The sequence below is a fragment of the Pocillopora damicornis genome, chromosome 8 (genome assembly GCF_964200805.1).
Source record: "Pocillopora damicornis chromosome 8, jaPocDami1.2, whole genome shotgun sequence".
Taxonomy (NCBI): domain Eukaryota; kingdom Metazoa; phylum Cnidaria; class Anthozoa; order Scleractinia; family Pocilloporidae; genus Pocillopora; species Pocillopora damicornis.
The window spans coordinates 19,015,063-19,033,559 of NC_142677.1; the positions used below are offsets into that span (position 1 = coordinate 19,015,063).

The 18,497-nt window shown below is 36.0% G+C and overlaps 3 protein-coding genes across 4 annotated transcripts; 2 read left to right on the forward strand and 1 right to left on the reverse strand.

The window, feature by feature from the left end:
* Positions 1–31: 31 nt before the first annotated feature.
* On the forward strand, positions 32–6,432 carry LOC113686608 (ornithine transcarbamylase, mitochondrial). The gene is made up of 11 exons (XM_027204247.2): positions 32–226; positions 887–1,010; positions 1,413–1,494; positions 1,575–1,662; positions 2,120–2,215; positions 3,211–3,268; positions 3,470–3,592; positions 4,240–4,293; positions 4,379–4,528; positions 4,756–4,893; positions 5,534–6,432. Exons 1-11 carry the CDS (start codon positions 90–92, stop codon positions 5,612–5,614), a joined length of 1,131 nt encoding a protein of 376 aa, XP_027060048.2. The 5' UTR covers positions 32–89; the 3' UTR covers positions 5,615–6,432.
* A 1,202-nt stretch (positions 6,433–7,634) lies between these two features.
* On the reverse strand, positions 7,635–16,063 carry LOC113686591 (palmitoyltransferase ZDHHC14). 2 transcript variants are annotated; one of them, XM_089180522.1, is made up of 11 exons: positions 15,676–16,063; positions 13,237–13,397; positions 12,471–12,626; positions 12,073–12,098; positions 11,575–11,686; positions 11,006–11,060; positions 10,243–10,345; positions 9,626–9,735; positions 9,225–9,312; positions 8,697–8,862; positions 8,508–8,643 (listed from the first exon to the last, which is right to left on the reverse strand). In XM_089180522.1, the coding sequence occupies exons 1-10, from the start codon at positions 15,843–15,845 to the stop codon at positions 8,713–8,715; spliced, it is 1,131 nt and encodes a 376-aa protein (XP_089036648.1). In that variant the 5' UTR covers positions 15,846–16,063; the 3' UTR covers positions 8,508–8,643; positions 8,697–8,712. The 2 variants fall into 2 exon arrangements, with proteins under 2 accessions (XP_027060032.2, XP_089036648.1); XM_027204231.2 differs by having other exon boundaries at positions 7,635–8,862.
* Positions 16,064–18,349, forward strand: LOC113686514 (transmembrane protein 242). Its single transcript, XM_027204147.2, has 2 exons — positions 16,064–16,387; positions 17,591–18,349. The coding sequence occupies exons 1-2, from the start codon at positions 16,094–16,096 to the stop codon at positions 17,750–17,752; spliced, it is 456 nt and encodes a 151-aa protein (XP_027059948.2). The 5' UTR covers positions 16,064–16,093; the 3' UTR covers positions 17,753–18,349.
* Positions 18,350–18,497: the final 148 nt, after the last annotated feature.

Below are 18,497 nucleotides of genomic sequence, written 5' to 3' on the forward strand. Positions count from 1 at the left end.
CCCGCCAAAAAAAATTCGTATAGCTCGGGAACTCTCGCGAGTTTTCGTGACACGTCGGTTTATAAACCCGTCACAAAAACTGAATCAAAATGGCTTCCAATCAATTATTTCGAAGCTGCTTTCGGATTTGTTCCTCTATATCTGGAGCTATGAAAGGAAGAGAACCTTTAAATGGCCATTGCAGAATAATAGCAGCTCTTTCTTCAAAGAGGCACTGTAGTACAAGGTAAAGAGCAATTAGGGATTTTATGTTCCTCTCGTGGTCTATTGTTCCAACCTCACCTTGATGTGATCGATTAAAACATTTTTAATTTATTACAGAATTAAAAATTGTCAGTTCTCTTAATTAGTCGATGAAAAAGAATGTGATTCCTTAACATCTCAGGTTACTATTCTGTCACACTTTCAATCTCTAACTGTATCAAGCTGTACTTTACAAGTTATTTTCAATTAATTATATTAGCCTCTTTTTAGAACAGTGATATAAAGAACAATTGATTTTTGGAATCTCTTTAAAAAAAAAATGCATCTGAAAACTGGCTAGCTCTAAGAGAACTTCTACCGTTTTCCCCTTTGTTGATAAGGGGTTCAGATAAGATATTCAAAGCAAATATTTTGTTGAGATTTTAGGAATAATTAACCCTTTGACTGTCGGGACCTCATAAGTAATTCTCCTTACTGTCTGCCATACAATTCTCATGACGTTAGTTTGGAGAATTTGATATTGGATCTGCTTAAAATCCCCTAAATGATACTTTCTTTATTCATATAGTATTTCTTCTTGATTTTGTATTAATATTGTGAGGAGAAATTCTGTCTTGATCACTCATGGGGTTGATAAAATGTATTGTCTTATAAACACATTGAAGCTTTGAACTCTCCATAGCCATGGGTTTCCATCTGTTGTTGGGAGGAATCTTCTTACTCTGAAAGACTTTACTAGTGATGAGATTGGATATCTTCTGTGGACTGCAGCTGATCTAAAGCAAAGAATTAAAAACGGGAATGAGGTAGGGCTATGATTGTCTTTGCTTTGTATGGCTAATGTTTTATTACTTGGATAGATTCTTTAAAGGCCATGTACCTCTCTGAAAGTCTTGATAATTTGTGGAATCAGAGCCTGCTTGATTTTTCTTTTGAAATGGTTTTGTATTTTTTATAGCTGTTCCTTAATAACATTCCTGGCATGTTTGTATTTTAACTTTTTCAAAACAAGTGAATCTTGACATGCTGATGCAATCCAATAATGCTACTGTTGGTTTCAAGGTAATTGTATATAAAGAACCAAAATCAAGACACTCTCATTTCTCTAATAAACTTTATGTTTACTGAGCAATGATGAAAACACACAGAGCACTGATCAGTTTAGTCCATCGTGAGCACTTCCCCTTTCATTTTTATTTGATCTTCAGACTGTGCGGCTGTTGGAAGGCAAATCAGCTGCTCTTATTTTCCAGAAACGTAGCACACGAACAAGAGTTTCAACAGAAACTGGTATGTTATAGATGGATTTTTCAGCCAGAAGACTGTAATACAGGTTGCAAAGTCCTATTTAACTTTTCTTAAACTTTCAGGTCTTGCCCTTCTTGGAGGACATTCTGTATTTCTCACAGACAGTGATATTCATCTTGGAGTCAATGAATCAGCTATAGACACAGCCAAGTATGTAGAGAAAATCATCAACTAAAATATCATGTTTAATATATTTACTTAACTTAATGATATTTCTTAAGTCCATTTAGCTGTTTTGGGGTCATTTATAAATAACACTGTGACAGTTTTTTTAGTGTATGTTCTCTCTCTTTTAACTTTTTCACCCATGGGAGGGATCTGAAAGGATATTCTCCTAATATTATCAAATACATTTTAAATTGGCGGGTAACAAGAAGAAAAAAAAATATCCACTAAAATTTCCAGAAATAAAATCATGAGAAATGTAAAGGAGATAGTGCAAAAAATTAATTTCATTTATTTTTAACTGCAATGAAATGGCTACAGTTAGTGATACATTGGAATGGTGATGCAATAAACTGGCCTAGAAATAAATACGTCAGGACTACTATTATATGTTTTGTTGTCAGTATTCTATCTTCCTTTTTTAATCATCGGTCATTTACAGGGTTCTTTCAGGATTCTGTGATTTTATCTTGGCAAGGGTATATGAACAGAAGGATCTTGAAGTAATGGCAGAACATGCCACCATCCCAGTTATCAGGTACCTTGATTCAGGGTAATTTGGTATCATCAACTGAGTTGATAAAATAAACTGGCTGCTGTTAAGAGTTACAATTGGAGGATTTATGGGTTTTATGTGTGTGTTTATTTGCTGAAAGTGGAGCTGCGCTATTGGTGGAAATGTAGTAACAAGAAAAAAAAGAATAAATTATTCAAATAAAAAGTGCTTGTTGATACCATGGGGATTAAGAGTGCCAATTTGAAAGATAAATTTTTGTTCTAGGAACTTACCCCCTTTATACCTTGTTGCAGGATCTAATTTTAACAATCTTGTTCCTTACGCCATAGAAGTCAGTTTCTAACCTTTGACTCCATGCAATAAGTGACCAAAACAGAATTTCACCTCACAATAGCGAAACAATCTCAAGCAGAAAAGTGACGAGAATAATGTTTGAAATATCCATTAGGGGATTGTTAGTTGATCCAATACAAAATTCTCTTAACTAAAATCACAGGAATTGTATGGCAGACAGTAGGAAGAGTAACTAATGAGATCTTGGGATTATTAGTTGATCCAGTACAAAATTCTCTCAACTGAAATCACATGAATTGTCCGGCAGACAGTAGGAAGAGTAACTAATGAGATCTTGGGGGTATTAGTTGATCCAGTACAAAATTCTCCCAACTAAAATCACATGAATTGTATGGCAGACACTAGGAAGAATAACTAACAAGATCTTGGAAGTAAAGGGGTTAAAATAATGTACCCAGTATACTTAATTTTTCTGAAGCATCTCAGTAGGTGGAATCCTCAAATCCTCAAATCTGATTGGCTAGCTTTTTACAATACAGACCATGGTCTGGAATTTCCATGCCAATATCATGTGGTTTCTCTGTTCCTCTTATGTTGCCTCCTTTTCTTTTGCTTTCACTCCTCCCACATTCCTTTCCCCTGTTCTCTTTTTCTGATTTTTCTTCCTTAAGTTCTCATATCAATTGAATAGAGTCCAAGGTGTATAAATTTGTTTTTTGCAGTGGTTTATCAGACATGTACCACCCTATACAGATACTTGCAGACCTTTTAACACTACAGGTAATTTTAAGTCATGAATTGTTTTTTTTATGACAACTCTTCCTTGGAGACACACTTCCATCTAAATTAATTGACTGAATTTTCCAGGTTCATTAAAGCCAAAGTAGGCAGTTCACATGTGGTGAAAATGTTATTATGATAGTATTGGTTTTTTTGAAGAGATTCCTGCATTGACTATATCACATTTTTTAAATTTCCAAGGAACATTTTGACAGCCTACATGGCCGCACCATTGCCTGGGTTGGAGATGGGAACAACATCATTCATTCATTTATGATGGCAGCTCCAAAATTTGGAATGCACCTGAATATTGCAACTCCAAAGGTCTAGTTAGCCTCCATAGAGATTTGTGTTCCTTTGCCACTTATAAACATAATCTGTAGCAAGTTGAAGTGAATCCTCTGATCTCAAAGAGGGACAGTTACTTATTTCTCATTACAGTATAACCCCTGATCACCCATTAACCCTTTAACTCCCATGAGTGACTAAGACAGAATTTCTCCTTACAATATCAATACAACATCAAGCAGAAAAGTGGTGAGAATAAGGAAAATATCAGTTCAGGCATTATTAGATGATCCAATACCAAATTCTCCAAACTAACATCACATGAACTGTATAGGAGATAATAAGGAGAATCACTAATGAGATCTTGGGAGTCTGAAAGAAGCTGTTTAGTGTTAAACAAGCTGAAATTGTTTGCATCTCAAATCGGTCGAATCTATTTTTGAGGAGATTGTGAAGTCAAATTTGAGAGTTTTGTTCAGGTAGGGTCTGAAGATGCTTTACCCTCTCCTCTCAAAGAACCTCCAATGTTGGGCATCAACAGTTTTTTGAAAGTCAAATTGCAGCCAGGTTTCATGTCAAGAACAAAGTGTGACCAGTTTATTGCCCCACCAAGTCAAGAGATATTTAAGACACCTTGTTTACCATAGTGTGTTCATTGATACTGTTTTTCTTTTGTATATCAGGGCTATGAGCCAGACAATGAAATCACAAAAGTTTCTCAAAGCTTTGCCCAAGAGGTAGGAATCTGTGGTCTCTCTATGATTGTTGATCATAAAAATACACAGTAATCTTTGATGATGTAGTGCCAATCCTTCTTTTTAGCAAAACACATCCGTGAACTTCACAACAGATCCCAGAGAGGCATGTTCCAATGCAGATGTGATTGTCACTGACACATGGGTCAGTATGGGCCAGGAAGAAGAAAAAGCAGCAAGACTCAAATCTTTTTCAGGCTTCCAAGTTGACACTAAGGTGGGCTCTAATAGTGAATGAGGTTAATGTGAAGTCTTGCATATTTTCTTTTTTGCAGATTGACTGGTAATGTTTTTGCATGTTTGGGGGTGAAGGATTTTGACTGCTTTAGCTGATGGATTCTTTAAACTTATTTTGAAAGTCATTATTTTTTCCACTTTTATAACCTGTAAGGTTACTACAAACTCTGCTTTTGAGCACAAGTTTAAACTTTATTCTTTTGTTAGTTGATGTCTCTTGCCAAGGAAGAGGCTGTTTTCCTCCACTGCCTGCCACGGAAACCTTACGAGGTGAGCGATGAAGTGTTTCTTTCTGACAAGTCATTGGTTTGGCAGGAGGCAGAAAACAGGAAATGGACTATAATGGTAAGTTGGATCAGTTAGTTTGACCGCTGCTTATGGAAGTCTTATTTTCTTGTGATTAAGAACTTTCTTCATTATGTGGAGGTAAATGATGGCCAATAGTGGTCTTATCAGGCCACATATTACATACCTAAAGCCTCTGATTTGTAGTAGGTGTAAGTGCAAAGCCTTTTGCACAAAAATGATTTTAATATTTCCATATAAATGAGAAGAGGGACACATGGTGTGCTGGACACTGTGTCAAGAGGTCAGGGTTCGAGACCTGGTTGAGTCAATGTGTTATGTTCTTGGGCAAATAATTCTACTCTACTCTTAGTGCTTCTCTCCCCCCAGGAATAAAAGAAGGTACCAGCAAATTGTCAGGGAAGCCTGATGAAATGCAGGGGGTAACCTTGCGATGGAATAGCAAGCCCTCTGGGGGGAAGGGTAGCGATGCTCCAAACAGGAGTCATTTTTTTACAAGAAAGGTCAAATGCACTAAGCCTGGTATCAAACTTAAGGGTTTTTGAAACTCTTGAATGATGGAGAGACACTAATGCCTTGTAATGCTGGATTATTGTCAACACCAAATTGAGGATTTTGCTAAATTAGGGGAAATGCATCATAGGTCATTAACTGTGGTTCTTTTGTGTCTCTTCCTTAGGCTGTGATGACATGTCTGATGAATGAGTATACCCCTATTTCTCCTATGCCAACTTTTGGAGGCAGTGATGATGGAGTCTAGGGGATTTTAATCTGTAGCAATGATAATTACCTCTGTCAGAGATAATGAAAGTATATTATTATTATTATTATTATTATTATTATTATTATTAGTTTTTGGTTTGCCTGTTGGTGTATTTTCAACATTTGCCTTCAGTCTTCCTAACCTCCAACAACCATTGGTAAAACAAATTCATAAAGTAAGTTCAAGTGCTTTTTAAACATATGAAAAAATATGTGCTCTATAGTTCACAGTGCTTCTTCAACCTGGATATCTGGTCCATAAAAAAAGGATGTTTCAGTTAGTGATGCTGGTAGGCATTTCCATTTGTGACAAAGGAATATTAGTATATTGGATGTACTCCAATCAGGTGAATGGAAGTACAATGGAAGTACAATTCAATTAAAAGTAACAACATGCATTTTGATTATAACTTACATCTCAAGTAATCAGCTTATGTGGTAGTTACATTTAATTTGGTGTGTTAGATGATACTAAAAGTTTGTTTGTGATTAAGTCACTTTAATGTGTTGTTAGAAACTGCATTATTTTGGATATGAAATCAAATGAATTAATTAATTAATGAGAATGTGCCCCTCCAAAAAAGTGTTACCGTGACAATTCTTTTTTAGTGCAGTGACGTGTTAGGTTGGCAATGCACCTCAACTGATTTTCCAGGAAAGAAGAACCACTTCTCTTCATTTCCTCTTAGCATGAATGGGAAGTGTGAATATACAGACTAAAACAAGGGTTGTGAGATAGACATACAACCATGCAGCATCTGTAGTTAAGATAAATTTTAAGACCAGTACCAGTTAATAAAAGTGTGAAAATAAAAAGCAAGACATTGGTTGTGAGGTGAACATCTGTAATTATGTAGCATTTGATGTGTATTTGAAACCGGTTGAAGACTAGTACCAATATTTCAATTTTATGTAACAATCCAAGTGGTCCTAGTGCTTAGTCAAATCTGTGTTCCCCATTCCATGCTTCACAAATAGTTTTGAGCATCACAAACAGGCTTGTCCCTCTCAGCACTGCATATGTATCCAAGGTTGTGGGCATGTCTGGGGACTTGCTGGAGAGTGATTTTATGTATCAAATGTCCTCTTGGCTGGACAAAAAGAACTAAAGCCAAGATATAGTTTGCATCCACCTGTTATAATTTTGGGAGAAAAAAAAATTGTTTTTAACAGACACCTAGAGAAATAGGATCCTTCAAGGTGAAACTTAACAGAATAAATTTTGCATTGGACCATGGCATGAATTGAACTTCAATTGAAGCCAGTCTCAACATAGATCATGTCATTGGAGTAGCAACTGTGACCATGACTACCTTACAGTAGACCAATAGTAAAAAACTATTATTAGTGGTATTTAAAATAGTTTTCTAGAAGTGTGACATTTGTTGTTAGAGTAGTTACTGAATGAAGGTTACATTTTCACCATATTTAACAGAAAGTGAACAATCTGCACAAATGAGCAGCAAGTGATGTTCTTAAGCAAACCTTCCATGTAAATTAGGCTTTTGTTTCTGCTCTTCATCTGCTTACCTCTTAAAATCCCAAGATCAAATTATAAATTCTTAACACAGCATGCCAAACTGCTCTTATAATTCTAGCTTTGAGAAATTTGGTGTCAAATTAACCCATATCCTCTGGTTCATAATTTCCTTCCCTCTCATTACCTTGTTTGTAAAGGATTCATTTTTTTTTGTGCAGGAAAGTTTGTCTTTAGTCACTCCTAGGAGTGAATTTGTGGACAGCGTTAAGGGAGAATTGTGAGAAATCAGAGTAAGATATATCCCTTAATGTGCCTACTAACCATTAAATATATAATGATTAGTGATAAAAAATTTAAATAATTTCTAAACAGTTAAAAAAAAAGCCCTCACCTTTGTAATTAAAAATCAAAATGCTGACAAAATGGACTTAGGAAGTATTAAATTTCCTTACATATTGCCAATTAAATAATTTTTCCATTGCAGATTGAAGTTTTTAAGTGACCACTTAGATCAACAACAGTAACATACTACCCTCAATTCCAAAACCAAAACTTTAATTATCAAGTACATTTTCAATGTTATTTGTCACATTGTACAATATCTGGAAACCACTGTAAATCAACAGGCCATAACAATACTAAAAAGAGTCACAATTTCCTTCAAATGTGAGACAACCTCCAATCAGTAGTTGTATTTCCTAATGATGTTCCTACTGATTTGAAAAACCTAAAATGATTGATTGCCTGAAATATTCTCAAGTGAGTGTAAACCAAAGCTGTTCAGGGTGTAAAGTTCTTTGAGAACCATGACATTCTTCATTAGTATTTGAATTAGTGCTCAAGACATGTATTTTGATTTCCACTAACAATGAAATGCATAAGATGAAATTCAAGGAAATCACACACTTAGCTGTAAAACAGCATAAAATACTAAGAGCTGGGTACAATTGTGAGATATTGACCACTAAAATTACAAGTTATTGTCAGTGTGGATACCCTTAAAGCTTGATTTACTCTCTGAAATGTAGATGTCAGGCTCATTGTTTGATAATCTTAACTAAAATATACAGCAGGATTGTAAATAAGGGTCAGAGGCAGATGAGCTTTGCCAGTTACTACATGCATGGCTTTGTTGGCTACTCATGCTGTCACATCAATATTCTGCCTAGAAGATATTATGAATCAGTAACTATTGATCTCCACTGCTCTCTGCTTGTCAGACACATTAGGTCACCTCAGAAATCAGAGCAAAACCCTGACTCTGTGATTGTCAAAGGGTATCGTGGCTTGATACATGCAAGGACTCCTACAATAAGTAATAAAATGGGGCTAATGATTTAGTTAGTTGATCATTACTTGAAGTTCATAATGGGTGTACTGCTTTGCTGTAAGTAGTGTCCATTGCTTTTCCTTTGGATAAATGCTCCAGTCTTGTGCTAACCCCTTCTACCGACAAAATGGTACATTACATGGGACCTGTAAAACAACACCCTCGACCCTGAGACAAACACAGATGGAACCTTCAATACTGAAACTTAATTCCATGTTTTAACTGTTGTTACACTGAACAAACGTTAAAACTGTAGATCCATACACATGCAGGTACAGGTTATTGTTCACACACTGCTTAATTTAACAAGTCCCTTTTCACTGTCAGCTTGGAGACTGTCTTGTTCTTGTGCCTTGGGTAATAACTTGTTTTGTTCATCCTCTGCTCTACTGGCATCATGTCTGACACCATTTGTTGAGCCTAATTGTGCGGGGGACTGCAATAGAAAGAAACAGATTATATAACGCATGTACTTGAGAGTTTAGACACGTAGATTATGTACTTCATAGATATCTGAACGACATACTACATTGTTCAGTTGGTCAAAAGGCAATTCTAGCAGATACAAGCCAAAACAAAATTTTAAAAATCACACAAACAAAACTTATGGTTGTGATCCTTCAGCATGATTTGAGTTAGTCAGGCCTTGCCATGACAAAGAAGATTAGGCTACTTAGAAATGCACCACAATGTGACCCTTGGCAATCCAGCCAGGGTTTTGGTTTATCTACACACTGCAGCTGCAGCAGCTCCAATTCAGCTGCAAAGAAGTAAAACAGATTTATCTATATCACTCACCATGGGTGCTGTTGTTGATGTCCTTACTGCCCCATACTTGTCTGATTCAGGAGGTTCAGGGATAATAACACCTCTTCTGTTTATTAAACTATCAAACAAAAGCAGCTGTGAGACTTGACCCAAAAACAACAACAATCCCAACAAAGATGTAAATTACAGCAAGTTGACTGTGTTTGATTCTTATAAAATATGATGCTCTTCTGTGATTTTGGTTTAGAGCAGTTGTCCCTTGGCCATAAGGATCAGAATCCATCAATTACAGTGGTTGAAAACCAGCCCATCACAACAGACATCATGCTCATTGTCATCACTATTAACAATTATATTATAGTCATCATCATTCTCATAATCATAATTATAACCAATATAATTTTTGTGTGAAAGCTGCTGAACCACCGTACCTGGGCTGAAGTGGTCCACAAAGAACTTCAGCACAGTTTTTCAATACTGAGCCCCGACTATAAGGATTGACATTTCCTTGGCCACTTCGTGAGGAAAATGATCCTTTAATCTGTCAAATCAAGGGGAAGAAATAATTATAATTACTAACATAACATAAGCACAATTTAAAAAATCTCACTGTAGGATCTGGACTGTGCTCAAACAGAGCCTGAGTACCACAGGAGACTCTCTTCTGTACTTAGGCAACCTGGCACTAATTTTTCCCATTCCTCTAATCTCCAAGAGTGATTAGCATTGAATTTCTCCATACAACACTATCCCTAAATCACACATTAACCTCACAAGAATAAATGAAATGATCACCAACTAAAGAAACTCTTGATTGTTAAACTCATTCTCCTTGTCAGCACCTCAGAAAATTTATGGAGAACAGTATGGAGATTATGATCATTGATGTTGGGGTCTAAAGGGTTAAAGAAACCCCTTACAATCTGGGCAACCAAGAGTTTTGAGACAAGAAGGTACTCTGTGCTTATTCTATGATAACAAATTTAAAGGTGGGCCATAATAAGGGTTTAATTTTGCACCTGTTTGATATTATTGATGAAGAACTTACATCTTCGTTTGTAGTTTGATTTGAGCCAACCAAATATGAATGAAAACCAGTCAATCCAACTATTGACCAGATTGAAAAAAAGCAAATAATAGCCTCTAAGATAGTGCAAAAAGTTAAGGACCCAATCAGTAATCATGAAAAATGTAACTGTGCAAGTACTGTGTGACATGATCTAATTATATGCTCAGTTATTTTTATCATTTTCTGTTCCTATTGCTTGCTACAACATTTTTTCCCTCAACCTACTAAATACAGTTTCCTGAAAATTTGCTTTGACTCTCTTTATTCAAGTATGTGGGTAGAAGAGTCATTTGAATTCAGTTGAATTAAAGAGTTTACTTGCTTGAGAAACTAGGTACGTCAAAGAATTTCGAGGAAAAAACAGTTAACAGTCAGTCTTCTAATAGGATTATCATATCTTCGAATAGGATTATCCGGATTATCCTAACTTTCCTGACAGGTCACTTTCATTGCAATCCAATCATACTCTTTGGTGCAGAAAAGAACAGTGAGACAGCCATACAGTGGTCACTTTACACTACACCAAATAAATACAGTACAATTCACTAAAACTACCCTACCCTGACACAATGACTTGGCTAGCTATAGCCCCCCCCCCCTTTTCTTTCTCCCAGGTGGCAGCATTTACCACTAAGCTGATACATTTCACATGTAATTTAAAGAACTTAAAATCATATGTTAAGATAGTTTCACTGAGTCATGAGCTTCAGCCTGTGTGTCTGATATTTAATTCAAAGGATATCTAGCAGGAGACTTTTTCATTGCAGAAATAAATGAACTTTCCTCTCCTTGAGATACTGTAAAAGATATAGAGACACTATTCAAGTAACATTCCAATGGATTTACTAGTTTGTAACAACTGTCAATGATAACTTTTGTTGTTAACCAGCAGCTCCTAAAAGGGATGTTTGGGATCTCTGGAGTCTTCTACCCTGCAGGAGCCTAAAGAAGACCAAAATGGCCACAGCAGAGAGAACTTGCTGATAAAAAGGGTTTACCAGTTAAATATTCTTTGCATCTTAAATAGTACACTTCCTATCTGTCCCACTCACACTCCCAAAATGAAATTACCTTATTTTGCCCATCCCAGAAAAAGGAACATCCCTAGTAATTATCACTGGCAATCTATTTTTTTGTACTCAAAGCAGACCTAACATGTTAAGCTGAAACAGTTCTGGTGCATTATGGACCCACAACACATTTGATCTGTTCATGACAATCTAGTAAATATTGAATGTCTCTTGCTGCAATCACATAAAATACCATTAGGAGAATAGGAACAAAGGTGTAAGTAAAAATGGTCCAACTTACACAATGCAAGATGAGTTACAACAAAAGCAAAGAGATAGCAACAGTAGATTGAGAGAGAAACTAGAAACATGAAGAAAAACTTGTAGTTCCTTTTCCCTACACAGTTCCCAACCTAGAAGAAAAATAATAAAAGCAATCCAATCAAAACCAACCAGTAGTTACATTAAAACAAGTTCTAAACATTTCCTAATCATGTTGGGATTTAAAAGCTTTCATACTTCCGCTGGAAACTGGATGCAAACCCATTACTAAAAACTCCCTCCCCCTAAGCTCCTAGCAACTTGCTGGTACCCAATTACACCCCTCAGTGAAGAGAGGCCAAAACATACAATACAGGCAAAAATTTAAAAAAAAATCACCTCCTATAAAATTCTAGAAATTGAGTTATAATGCTTAGAAGGGTTGTGACCAAACAGTGGAATTGAAAAAAAAGGGCAGAAAAATGACCTTGCATTAATGTGTAACCTAAACTCACATGAAAACTAACAAACTACTCACCCATGGACAGTGGTGGTCAAACCGCTCTAAAAAGAAGAAAACATAACATTATGCGGTTTAAACATGTTTATAAACCTAAGAAACAATCAACCAAAGCGTTGCTGTATTTAGAATCATGAAAAATATTATGAAAACTTAAGACCGTAACTGCACACTGGAAGCATAGATGCATTTCAAAAAATGTATCTCCCAGGACCCCACACATCTGGATTGCGGCTACAAGAGAATATTCTCTACATCTGCATTAAAAACATCTTAGGCAATAGGGAAAACTCCCTTAAAAATTCTTTCTTGTACATATAGCTGAAGAATTTTCCAGGGTCTGATGCCAGCTGAAAACCTTGAAAGCCTAAAAAAGATTGCCACAACCAAACCTCCACTGATTGATTTCTACTCACCTACACAGTTGTCACACATACTGCAGTGTGATGCTCTAGGAGGTCTAAATATCTTGCAGGTAAAACAAAATTTAAGTTTAACAGTTTGTCCATTTATTGAGATCTCCTTCACTCTGGGAGGAGGCCTATATGTTTGAGAATCTTGATTTGGAGTTTCTGAAAGAAGAAAAGACAAGCAAAACTATGTCAAGCTGGTTTCAATGAAATTCAATCCAAGATAGGCAAAAATGACTTGAAATTTTCCCAATATGTTCACACATTTGTTCACCCAATCAACCAGGCTTATTTATTTCCTGAGGTTTTCCTAGCTGATCTTTTGAGGTCTTTCCTATGAACTCTATAAATCCACGCAAAATCTAAGATGTATTTTTGTGAAAAAGATCTCCGTATGGAGTCTGATTTTCTCCCTTTACAAGCATCCCAGTTTTGTAACTCACATGAATAAGGAGAGAATGAGACTTCATCTGGGTAACTGAAAATTCTGCTATCAACAACAACAACCAGGCTGAGATCTCAACAATACAGCATGACAGAATATTCCCATATGAATGGATGGCAAAATTTGCTCCACTAACCAGGCAAACTTGATAAACTGGCACATGAGAGGAGAACCTACTGGTAATATTGATGCAAAACTTTCAAGATTTCGTAGAAATGGGAGTACCCCAGTACCTTTCTCCTTCTTAAAACTTAGGCTAATTATGAGCACTCAAGTTGACTATCTTCAGTACAATAGTAATTTGATTGACTTTACTTCTTTTCTCACCTAAAGTTTTTTCAATATAAGCTGCCTCTTCAGTTGATGCTCGAGGTACTATACCAGGATCACTGAAAGCTGTGCGAAGTAGTGTTGACATGACAAAGATAAATAACCATGCTGCAATGAATGGGACAGCTGGAGAAACATGCATATACAAGTAACGAGAGCTGCAAAGTAAAAAGACAAGGGGGAAAGATTCATAAAAATTAATTCAATTCAACTCTACACAGACTAACCTCTGTGAATTACACTAACAAATTATCATACTGGTAACTACTAACAGGAAAACAATTATTTCAATGACAAAAATTTTTCTATTAACCTTTACAACCCCAGAAGTGACTAAGGAGAAAATTTTCATAACATTTCTGATATATTATCAAGTAGAGAGGTGATAAGAAGAGAAAAAGATATCAACTAAAGAATGTTATTTCATTCAACAATCCTGATTTCATATTGTAGAAAATATGTGACTGACAGTAAAAATAATCAGCCCCTGAAAAAGTCATACATATATGTGATTCTTAAATGAACAAAATCAATTGTCATGAAAATAGCTGAACAGATAAGGTACCAGAGGAGCAGGAAACAACAGCATTGACAGACCATAAAACAATTTTCGTAAGTTTAAATGCTCTTCAAACAAGACAGTATTTACAATGACAAACTAAACTCTTACTCTGAAAGAAATCATGCAGACCTACATGTACATGTATATACCAGTAATTGCTTTAAGTCTGCAGTTTCTTTCCAAAAACAATTACCAAATTTGGTCTTAAAAACTGATTTGCACATTGCGGCCAAAGCATAAAATTTATCAAATCACCATAAAAAGAACAAAGTGAAAACATTTCTTTTCTTGTGGTTGTATTCTGGACAAATCCTATTCACTATGAGAAAAAAACTTAGTTTTACTATGCTGCATAATTCAAAATTTCTGTAGTCACAAATATAGCAACAGTGTTGACATATAAGTAGTGTAGATGAATGTATTTGCTTTTGATAAATCCATATCAATCTTTTTACAAACAATCATTTGATTAACAAATTCACCTTCTTGGAAAGAGTTCTTGTGCAAAATGCTACTAGCTATTCCCATTTTAAACTTAAAAAGGTAACATCTGTAATATTTACAATTGTATTGATAACAATAGCACTGCATAGAAAATAAACATTGTCTTACACACAAGCAAAGCTCTGACTTCCACCTCAGAGTTGCATTGGGCAAAAGAAGTCACATGTGGAATACCTTCCCACATATCAATCCCCCTCTAACAAGGTCTATGTACTTGGTAAGCCAAAAGCATTCCTCTTTCACATGCAGTAGAGCATGCAAAATTGGTGATTTTTTTTTTGTTCTTTGAGCAAATGTGTTTTAACCCCAAATGTATTCTTAAAGTCTTAAAACTTGTTTAGTTATGCGGCACTTAGCCTCTTAATGACATTTCACAGAATTCTATTAAATTTTAGAGCATATACATGATGAAGTCTGACACAAGAAAACTAAAATCAGACAACACCCCTACCCGCTACCTCACTGTATTCCCGAACAGTTTTTATTATGAGCCGAGGGTCAGAATGTACATATGATAAATTTACCCTCCATTTATTTTGCAAGACTTTTCATTCCATGCAAATGTGTTTCTGTGGAATAATTCATCAAAAACCACTAAATGTTCCAGCTGTACAGTGAAAAATGGAGATACCATTCAATGCTACCATAAATATGAGCAGATTGCAAAATAGTAGCATCAGATTCATTGCTACAAGACAATTTTGTCTTAACATTTTTGGCTCTATGTGAAATTAGAAATTTAAGTAATTTATAAATCCAACACCAAATACAAAATTATTTCAATCTTCAAAAATTAATAAGATCGTAGGTTATCTTTTTCCAATACACTGTTGCAGCCACAGAGTAACTAAATGGACCTTTGTTTGGTCACAGGGTAATCAGTATAATTTATTTATTGTTCTAAAAATTATGCTCAGAAAATCGCATGCATACAATGTAGACGTTCCGGCTTACATTAGCTAGAGTCGAAAAAGTTTCAAAAAAGAAAATAATTCGATATAGGAAAACCTAAATGGAGGCTGAAATAAAACGCAAGTGATTATGAACAAATGCAAAGCTAATTAGTGGGCAAAGATGCATTATTTACTTCATAGAGCAAACTACAAAACAAGTTGAATACCCTGAATACGGAAAATATTTTGCAAAACAGCTGAGAAAATTAAAATTGTTTGTATATCACTTTAATACACAGGTGTAAAAAATTGTATACAACTGGAAAAACGATCGCTGTCTTGTTTAAGCTGCTGTCTGAGTGATCCACAGCGAAAAGATTTAAAGATTCGTTGTGTTTATATAATTTCCAACTTTTCGTTACATTTGAGAAATGACCTCATGATCGAAGTGAAGGAACGACTCAGCTCCATACTTACTCAAATGCAAAGAAAAGTCCACTGGTTACCACAATAAGCACCACGGTAAAATAAAATACGCCATTATTTCTCGCCATTATAATCCTTCCATCGCAGTAAAACTTGTTTCTCCCTGGAAAAACTTCCCAATTGCGATTTGACATTATGGGTGTGTATTGCTTTACAGTCATGGAGGTTTTTGTCGTTCAGAACCGGCAAGGACAAACGCAGCTTCTCCGCAGGGCAAAATTAGTCATTACCAGCACTAGTCTCCGTGTGCCGAAGTACACGAACAAGCTCAACTGGTAAAATTCCACCTGAAACAACCCATTATTTGCTTGTCTTCATATCCAAGCGGAACGAAATGTCTTCGAGTATCAGGCGCCACACCGAGGATTAGGAGCGCATGCTTAAATGAGCCCGCGATTTAACATTCAAAATGGCGGACGAAAATACTAAGAAAATGCACGAGAACGGCGATTCTCAAAACATGAAAGCGGGTGATGTTTTTGCAGGAGCGTTGTTGTTGACTGGTGTAACTTTTGCGTCGATGGCTAGTGGTTTTGGATATGCTATCGGACAAGCGCGAAGGAGAAGTCCAAGCTCTTTTGACCAACGTCAACAAGAAGGGGCGAAACTAGCCATGAGAGCTCTCGGATGGGGCACTGTCCTTGCCGTCAGTGGGGTTGGTCTTCTAATACTTGGAGTGAAGACTGCTCTTGGTGTTAAGGATGTAAGAATACGTAACACTTCTACGTTTTTTGTTTGTTTGTGTGTGTGTTTGTTTGTTTTTGTTTTGTGGTGTGCGCTGTCCTTAGTGTTTAGTCATGATATAAGTTATTTTCTCAGTTTAGCTTTTCCTAACTTGGAGTTATCGTTTCGTGTCATGTTTTATTGTTTCTTAATTTCGGTCAGGTGCAGTGAGGCTGCAGGTATATGAGGAATGACTCTCCTCGTGACTCAGCAGAGAAAATCACTCTAGTCTATAACTTATCATCACACCTGCACATGATTTTTGTATTCGACAATGTGCAGTGGAAGCAGGGTTACTAAATTTTACTCAGTAGACTGATAGATTTTACTAAATAGACTGAAAGGAAAATTAATTGATCTTGAATATAAAAAGTTTATCCTTCTAAAATATCGATGGCTAGTTTTCAAGATTTAGTAGGATTTTTTGTCAACCTTATAGTGGAGAATTAAGAGAAAAATTTCTGCCTGACCTCTCACAGGCATTAATCTATTGGGGTTGTGTATTTGGTTGTCCATGATTGGTTGAGGGCAGGGAATTAAATAAATATTTACCATGGCCCTATATGGATAAAAAACCGTTAATGTTCAATTATTAGCTTGGTGATTGTGGTTGGAACCCCTTTTTGTCTCCTAGTGAATTCCAACCATCATTTCCTGTAAAGTTCACCATTGCACTTCGATTTCATAAAGGCAATACTGGGAAGGGTGATTCCAAAGGAGCATGTAATCCACCTCTTTGTCAAGAAAAATTGATGATAGCTCATATACATGTGACATCTTTGCTAAAAAGTCACCCCTACTCCTTGTTTCTACCACATTATCCCCAAATTTTTGCTACTTTATCATTGTTTTCATGTGGATATTGTTTGATTTCTGACCCTTTTCTTCACAAGGAGAAAAAGAAACAATAATGATGAGGGTTCTCATGATTTCAGTGTTTTGAGAACTGATACTTTCAAAATAAACTTCACCAGCCCAGTACACCTTGAAAGGGAAGCTTACGTGAGGTGGTAATTGGGTAATCCCACTTGAATATGAATAAGGCTTATTACAATTCTAGTGAAACCACCTAGCATGCCCATAGTGCCAGTGAGATACTGGTGCAAATCTTTCTTCTGCTAAAAAATCCCCCCAGCATCTTTTAAAAGAATATTTCTCAAACTTTAATTTGATTTGTTTATAGGCAAAAGAATTTGGTCTCAAAATGAAGAGTATTTTTCCCACAAAGGATGGAAAGTTGGTTTCATACTTTGAGCCCTGGAGAATTCCAAGAAATAAGGGTAAAGGGAACAGCGAGGAGTGGTGGTCTTCAGAGACTCAAAACACCACAAAAGAGAGAAGATAATTATGCTTGCTGTACATTCTGAAATTAACAACAAACTCCCTCAGGATGACATACTGGCATAGCAACTTTGCTACATGTGTAAAAGAAAGCACAACAAAAAGTGACTTCAGAAGAAACCAAATAACATTGAAACAATGGCAAATAAGACATCAAAAAGAAATTATGTCTATAAAACAATTGTCACTCTGGTCAGGGTTAACATGGTGAAGTCTTTCTGGCCTAATTAGCATCTTGCTTTCCCATAATGAAGGAACTTGGGAGCATTGCTGCTTCTTTTAAGCTGAGATGCTACTTTACTGATAAGCTGAGCTACTGTCCATCACCTTAGCCCCCACTCCATTTATTCTCTGGTTCAAAGAAGCAATGTGTATGCATTTAAAGAGTCATATTCAAAGATCTTGAGACCACACTTAAGACCAGGCTCTTGACACAACCTTTCAACCCATTGTTTTGACTGCTGGGTCACCCCTAGTACCTGTCAATAATTTTCTAGCTTGAAATACAGGACAATAATGACTCCCTGGCAACGAGTGTCAATTGAATATGAATGTTCAAAACTTGTGATCAGTACTGCACAATAAATACTGTGTTTGGAGATTTATTTATATGATCTGTAAACAGAGCCTCATACTCTATAAAAATGATGAACATAAGCAAATCATGAAAAGATGGCATTGTTTCATGGATTGTTTCCACTTCCCAAGCTGTGTTGTTTCTAGCAAAATGACTCAAATATCTCCATATC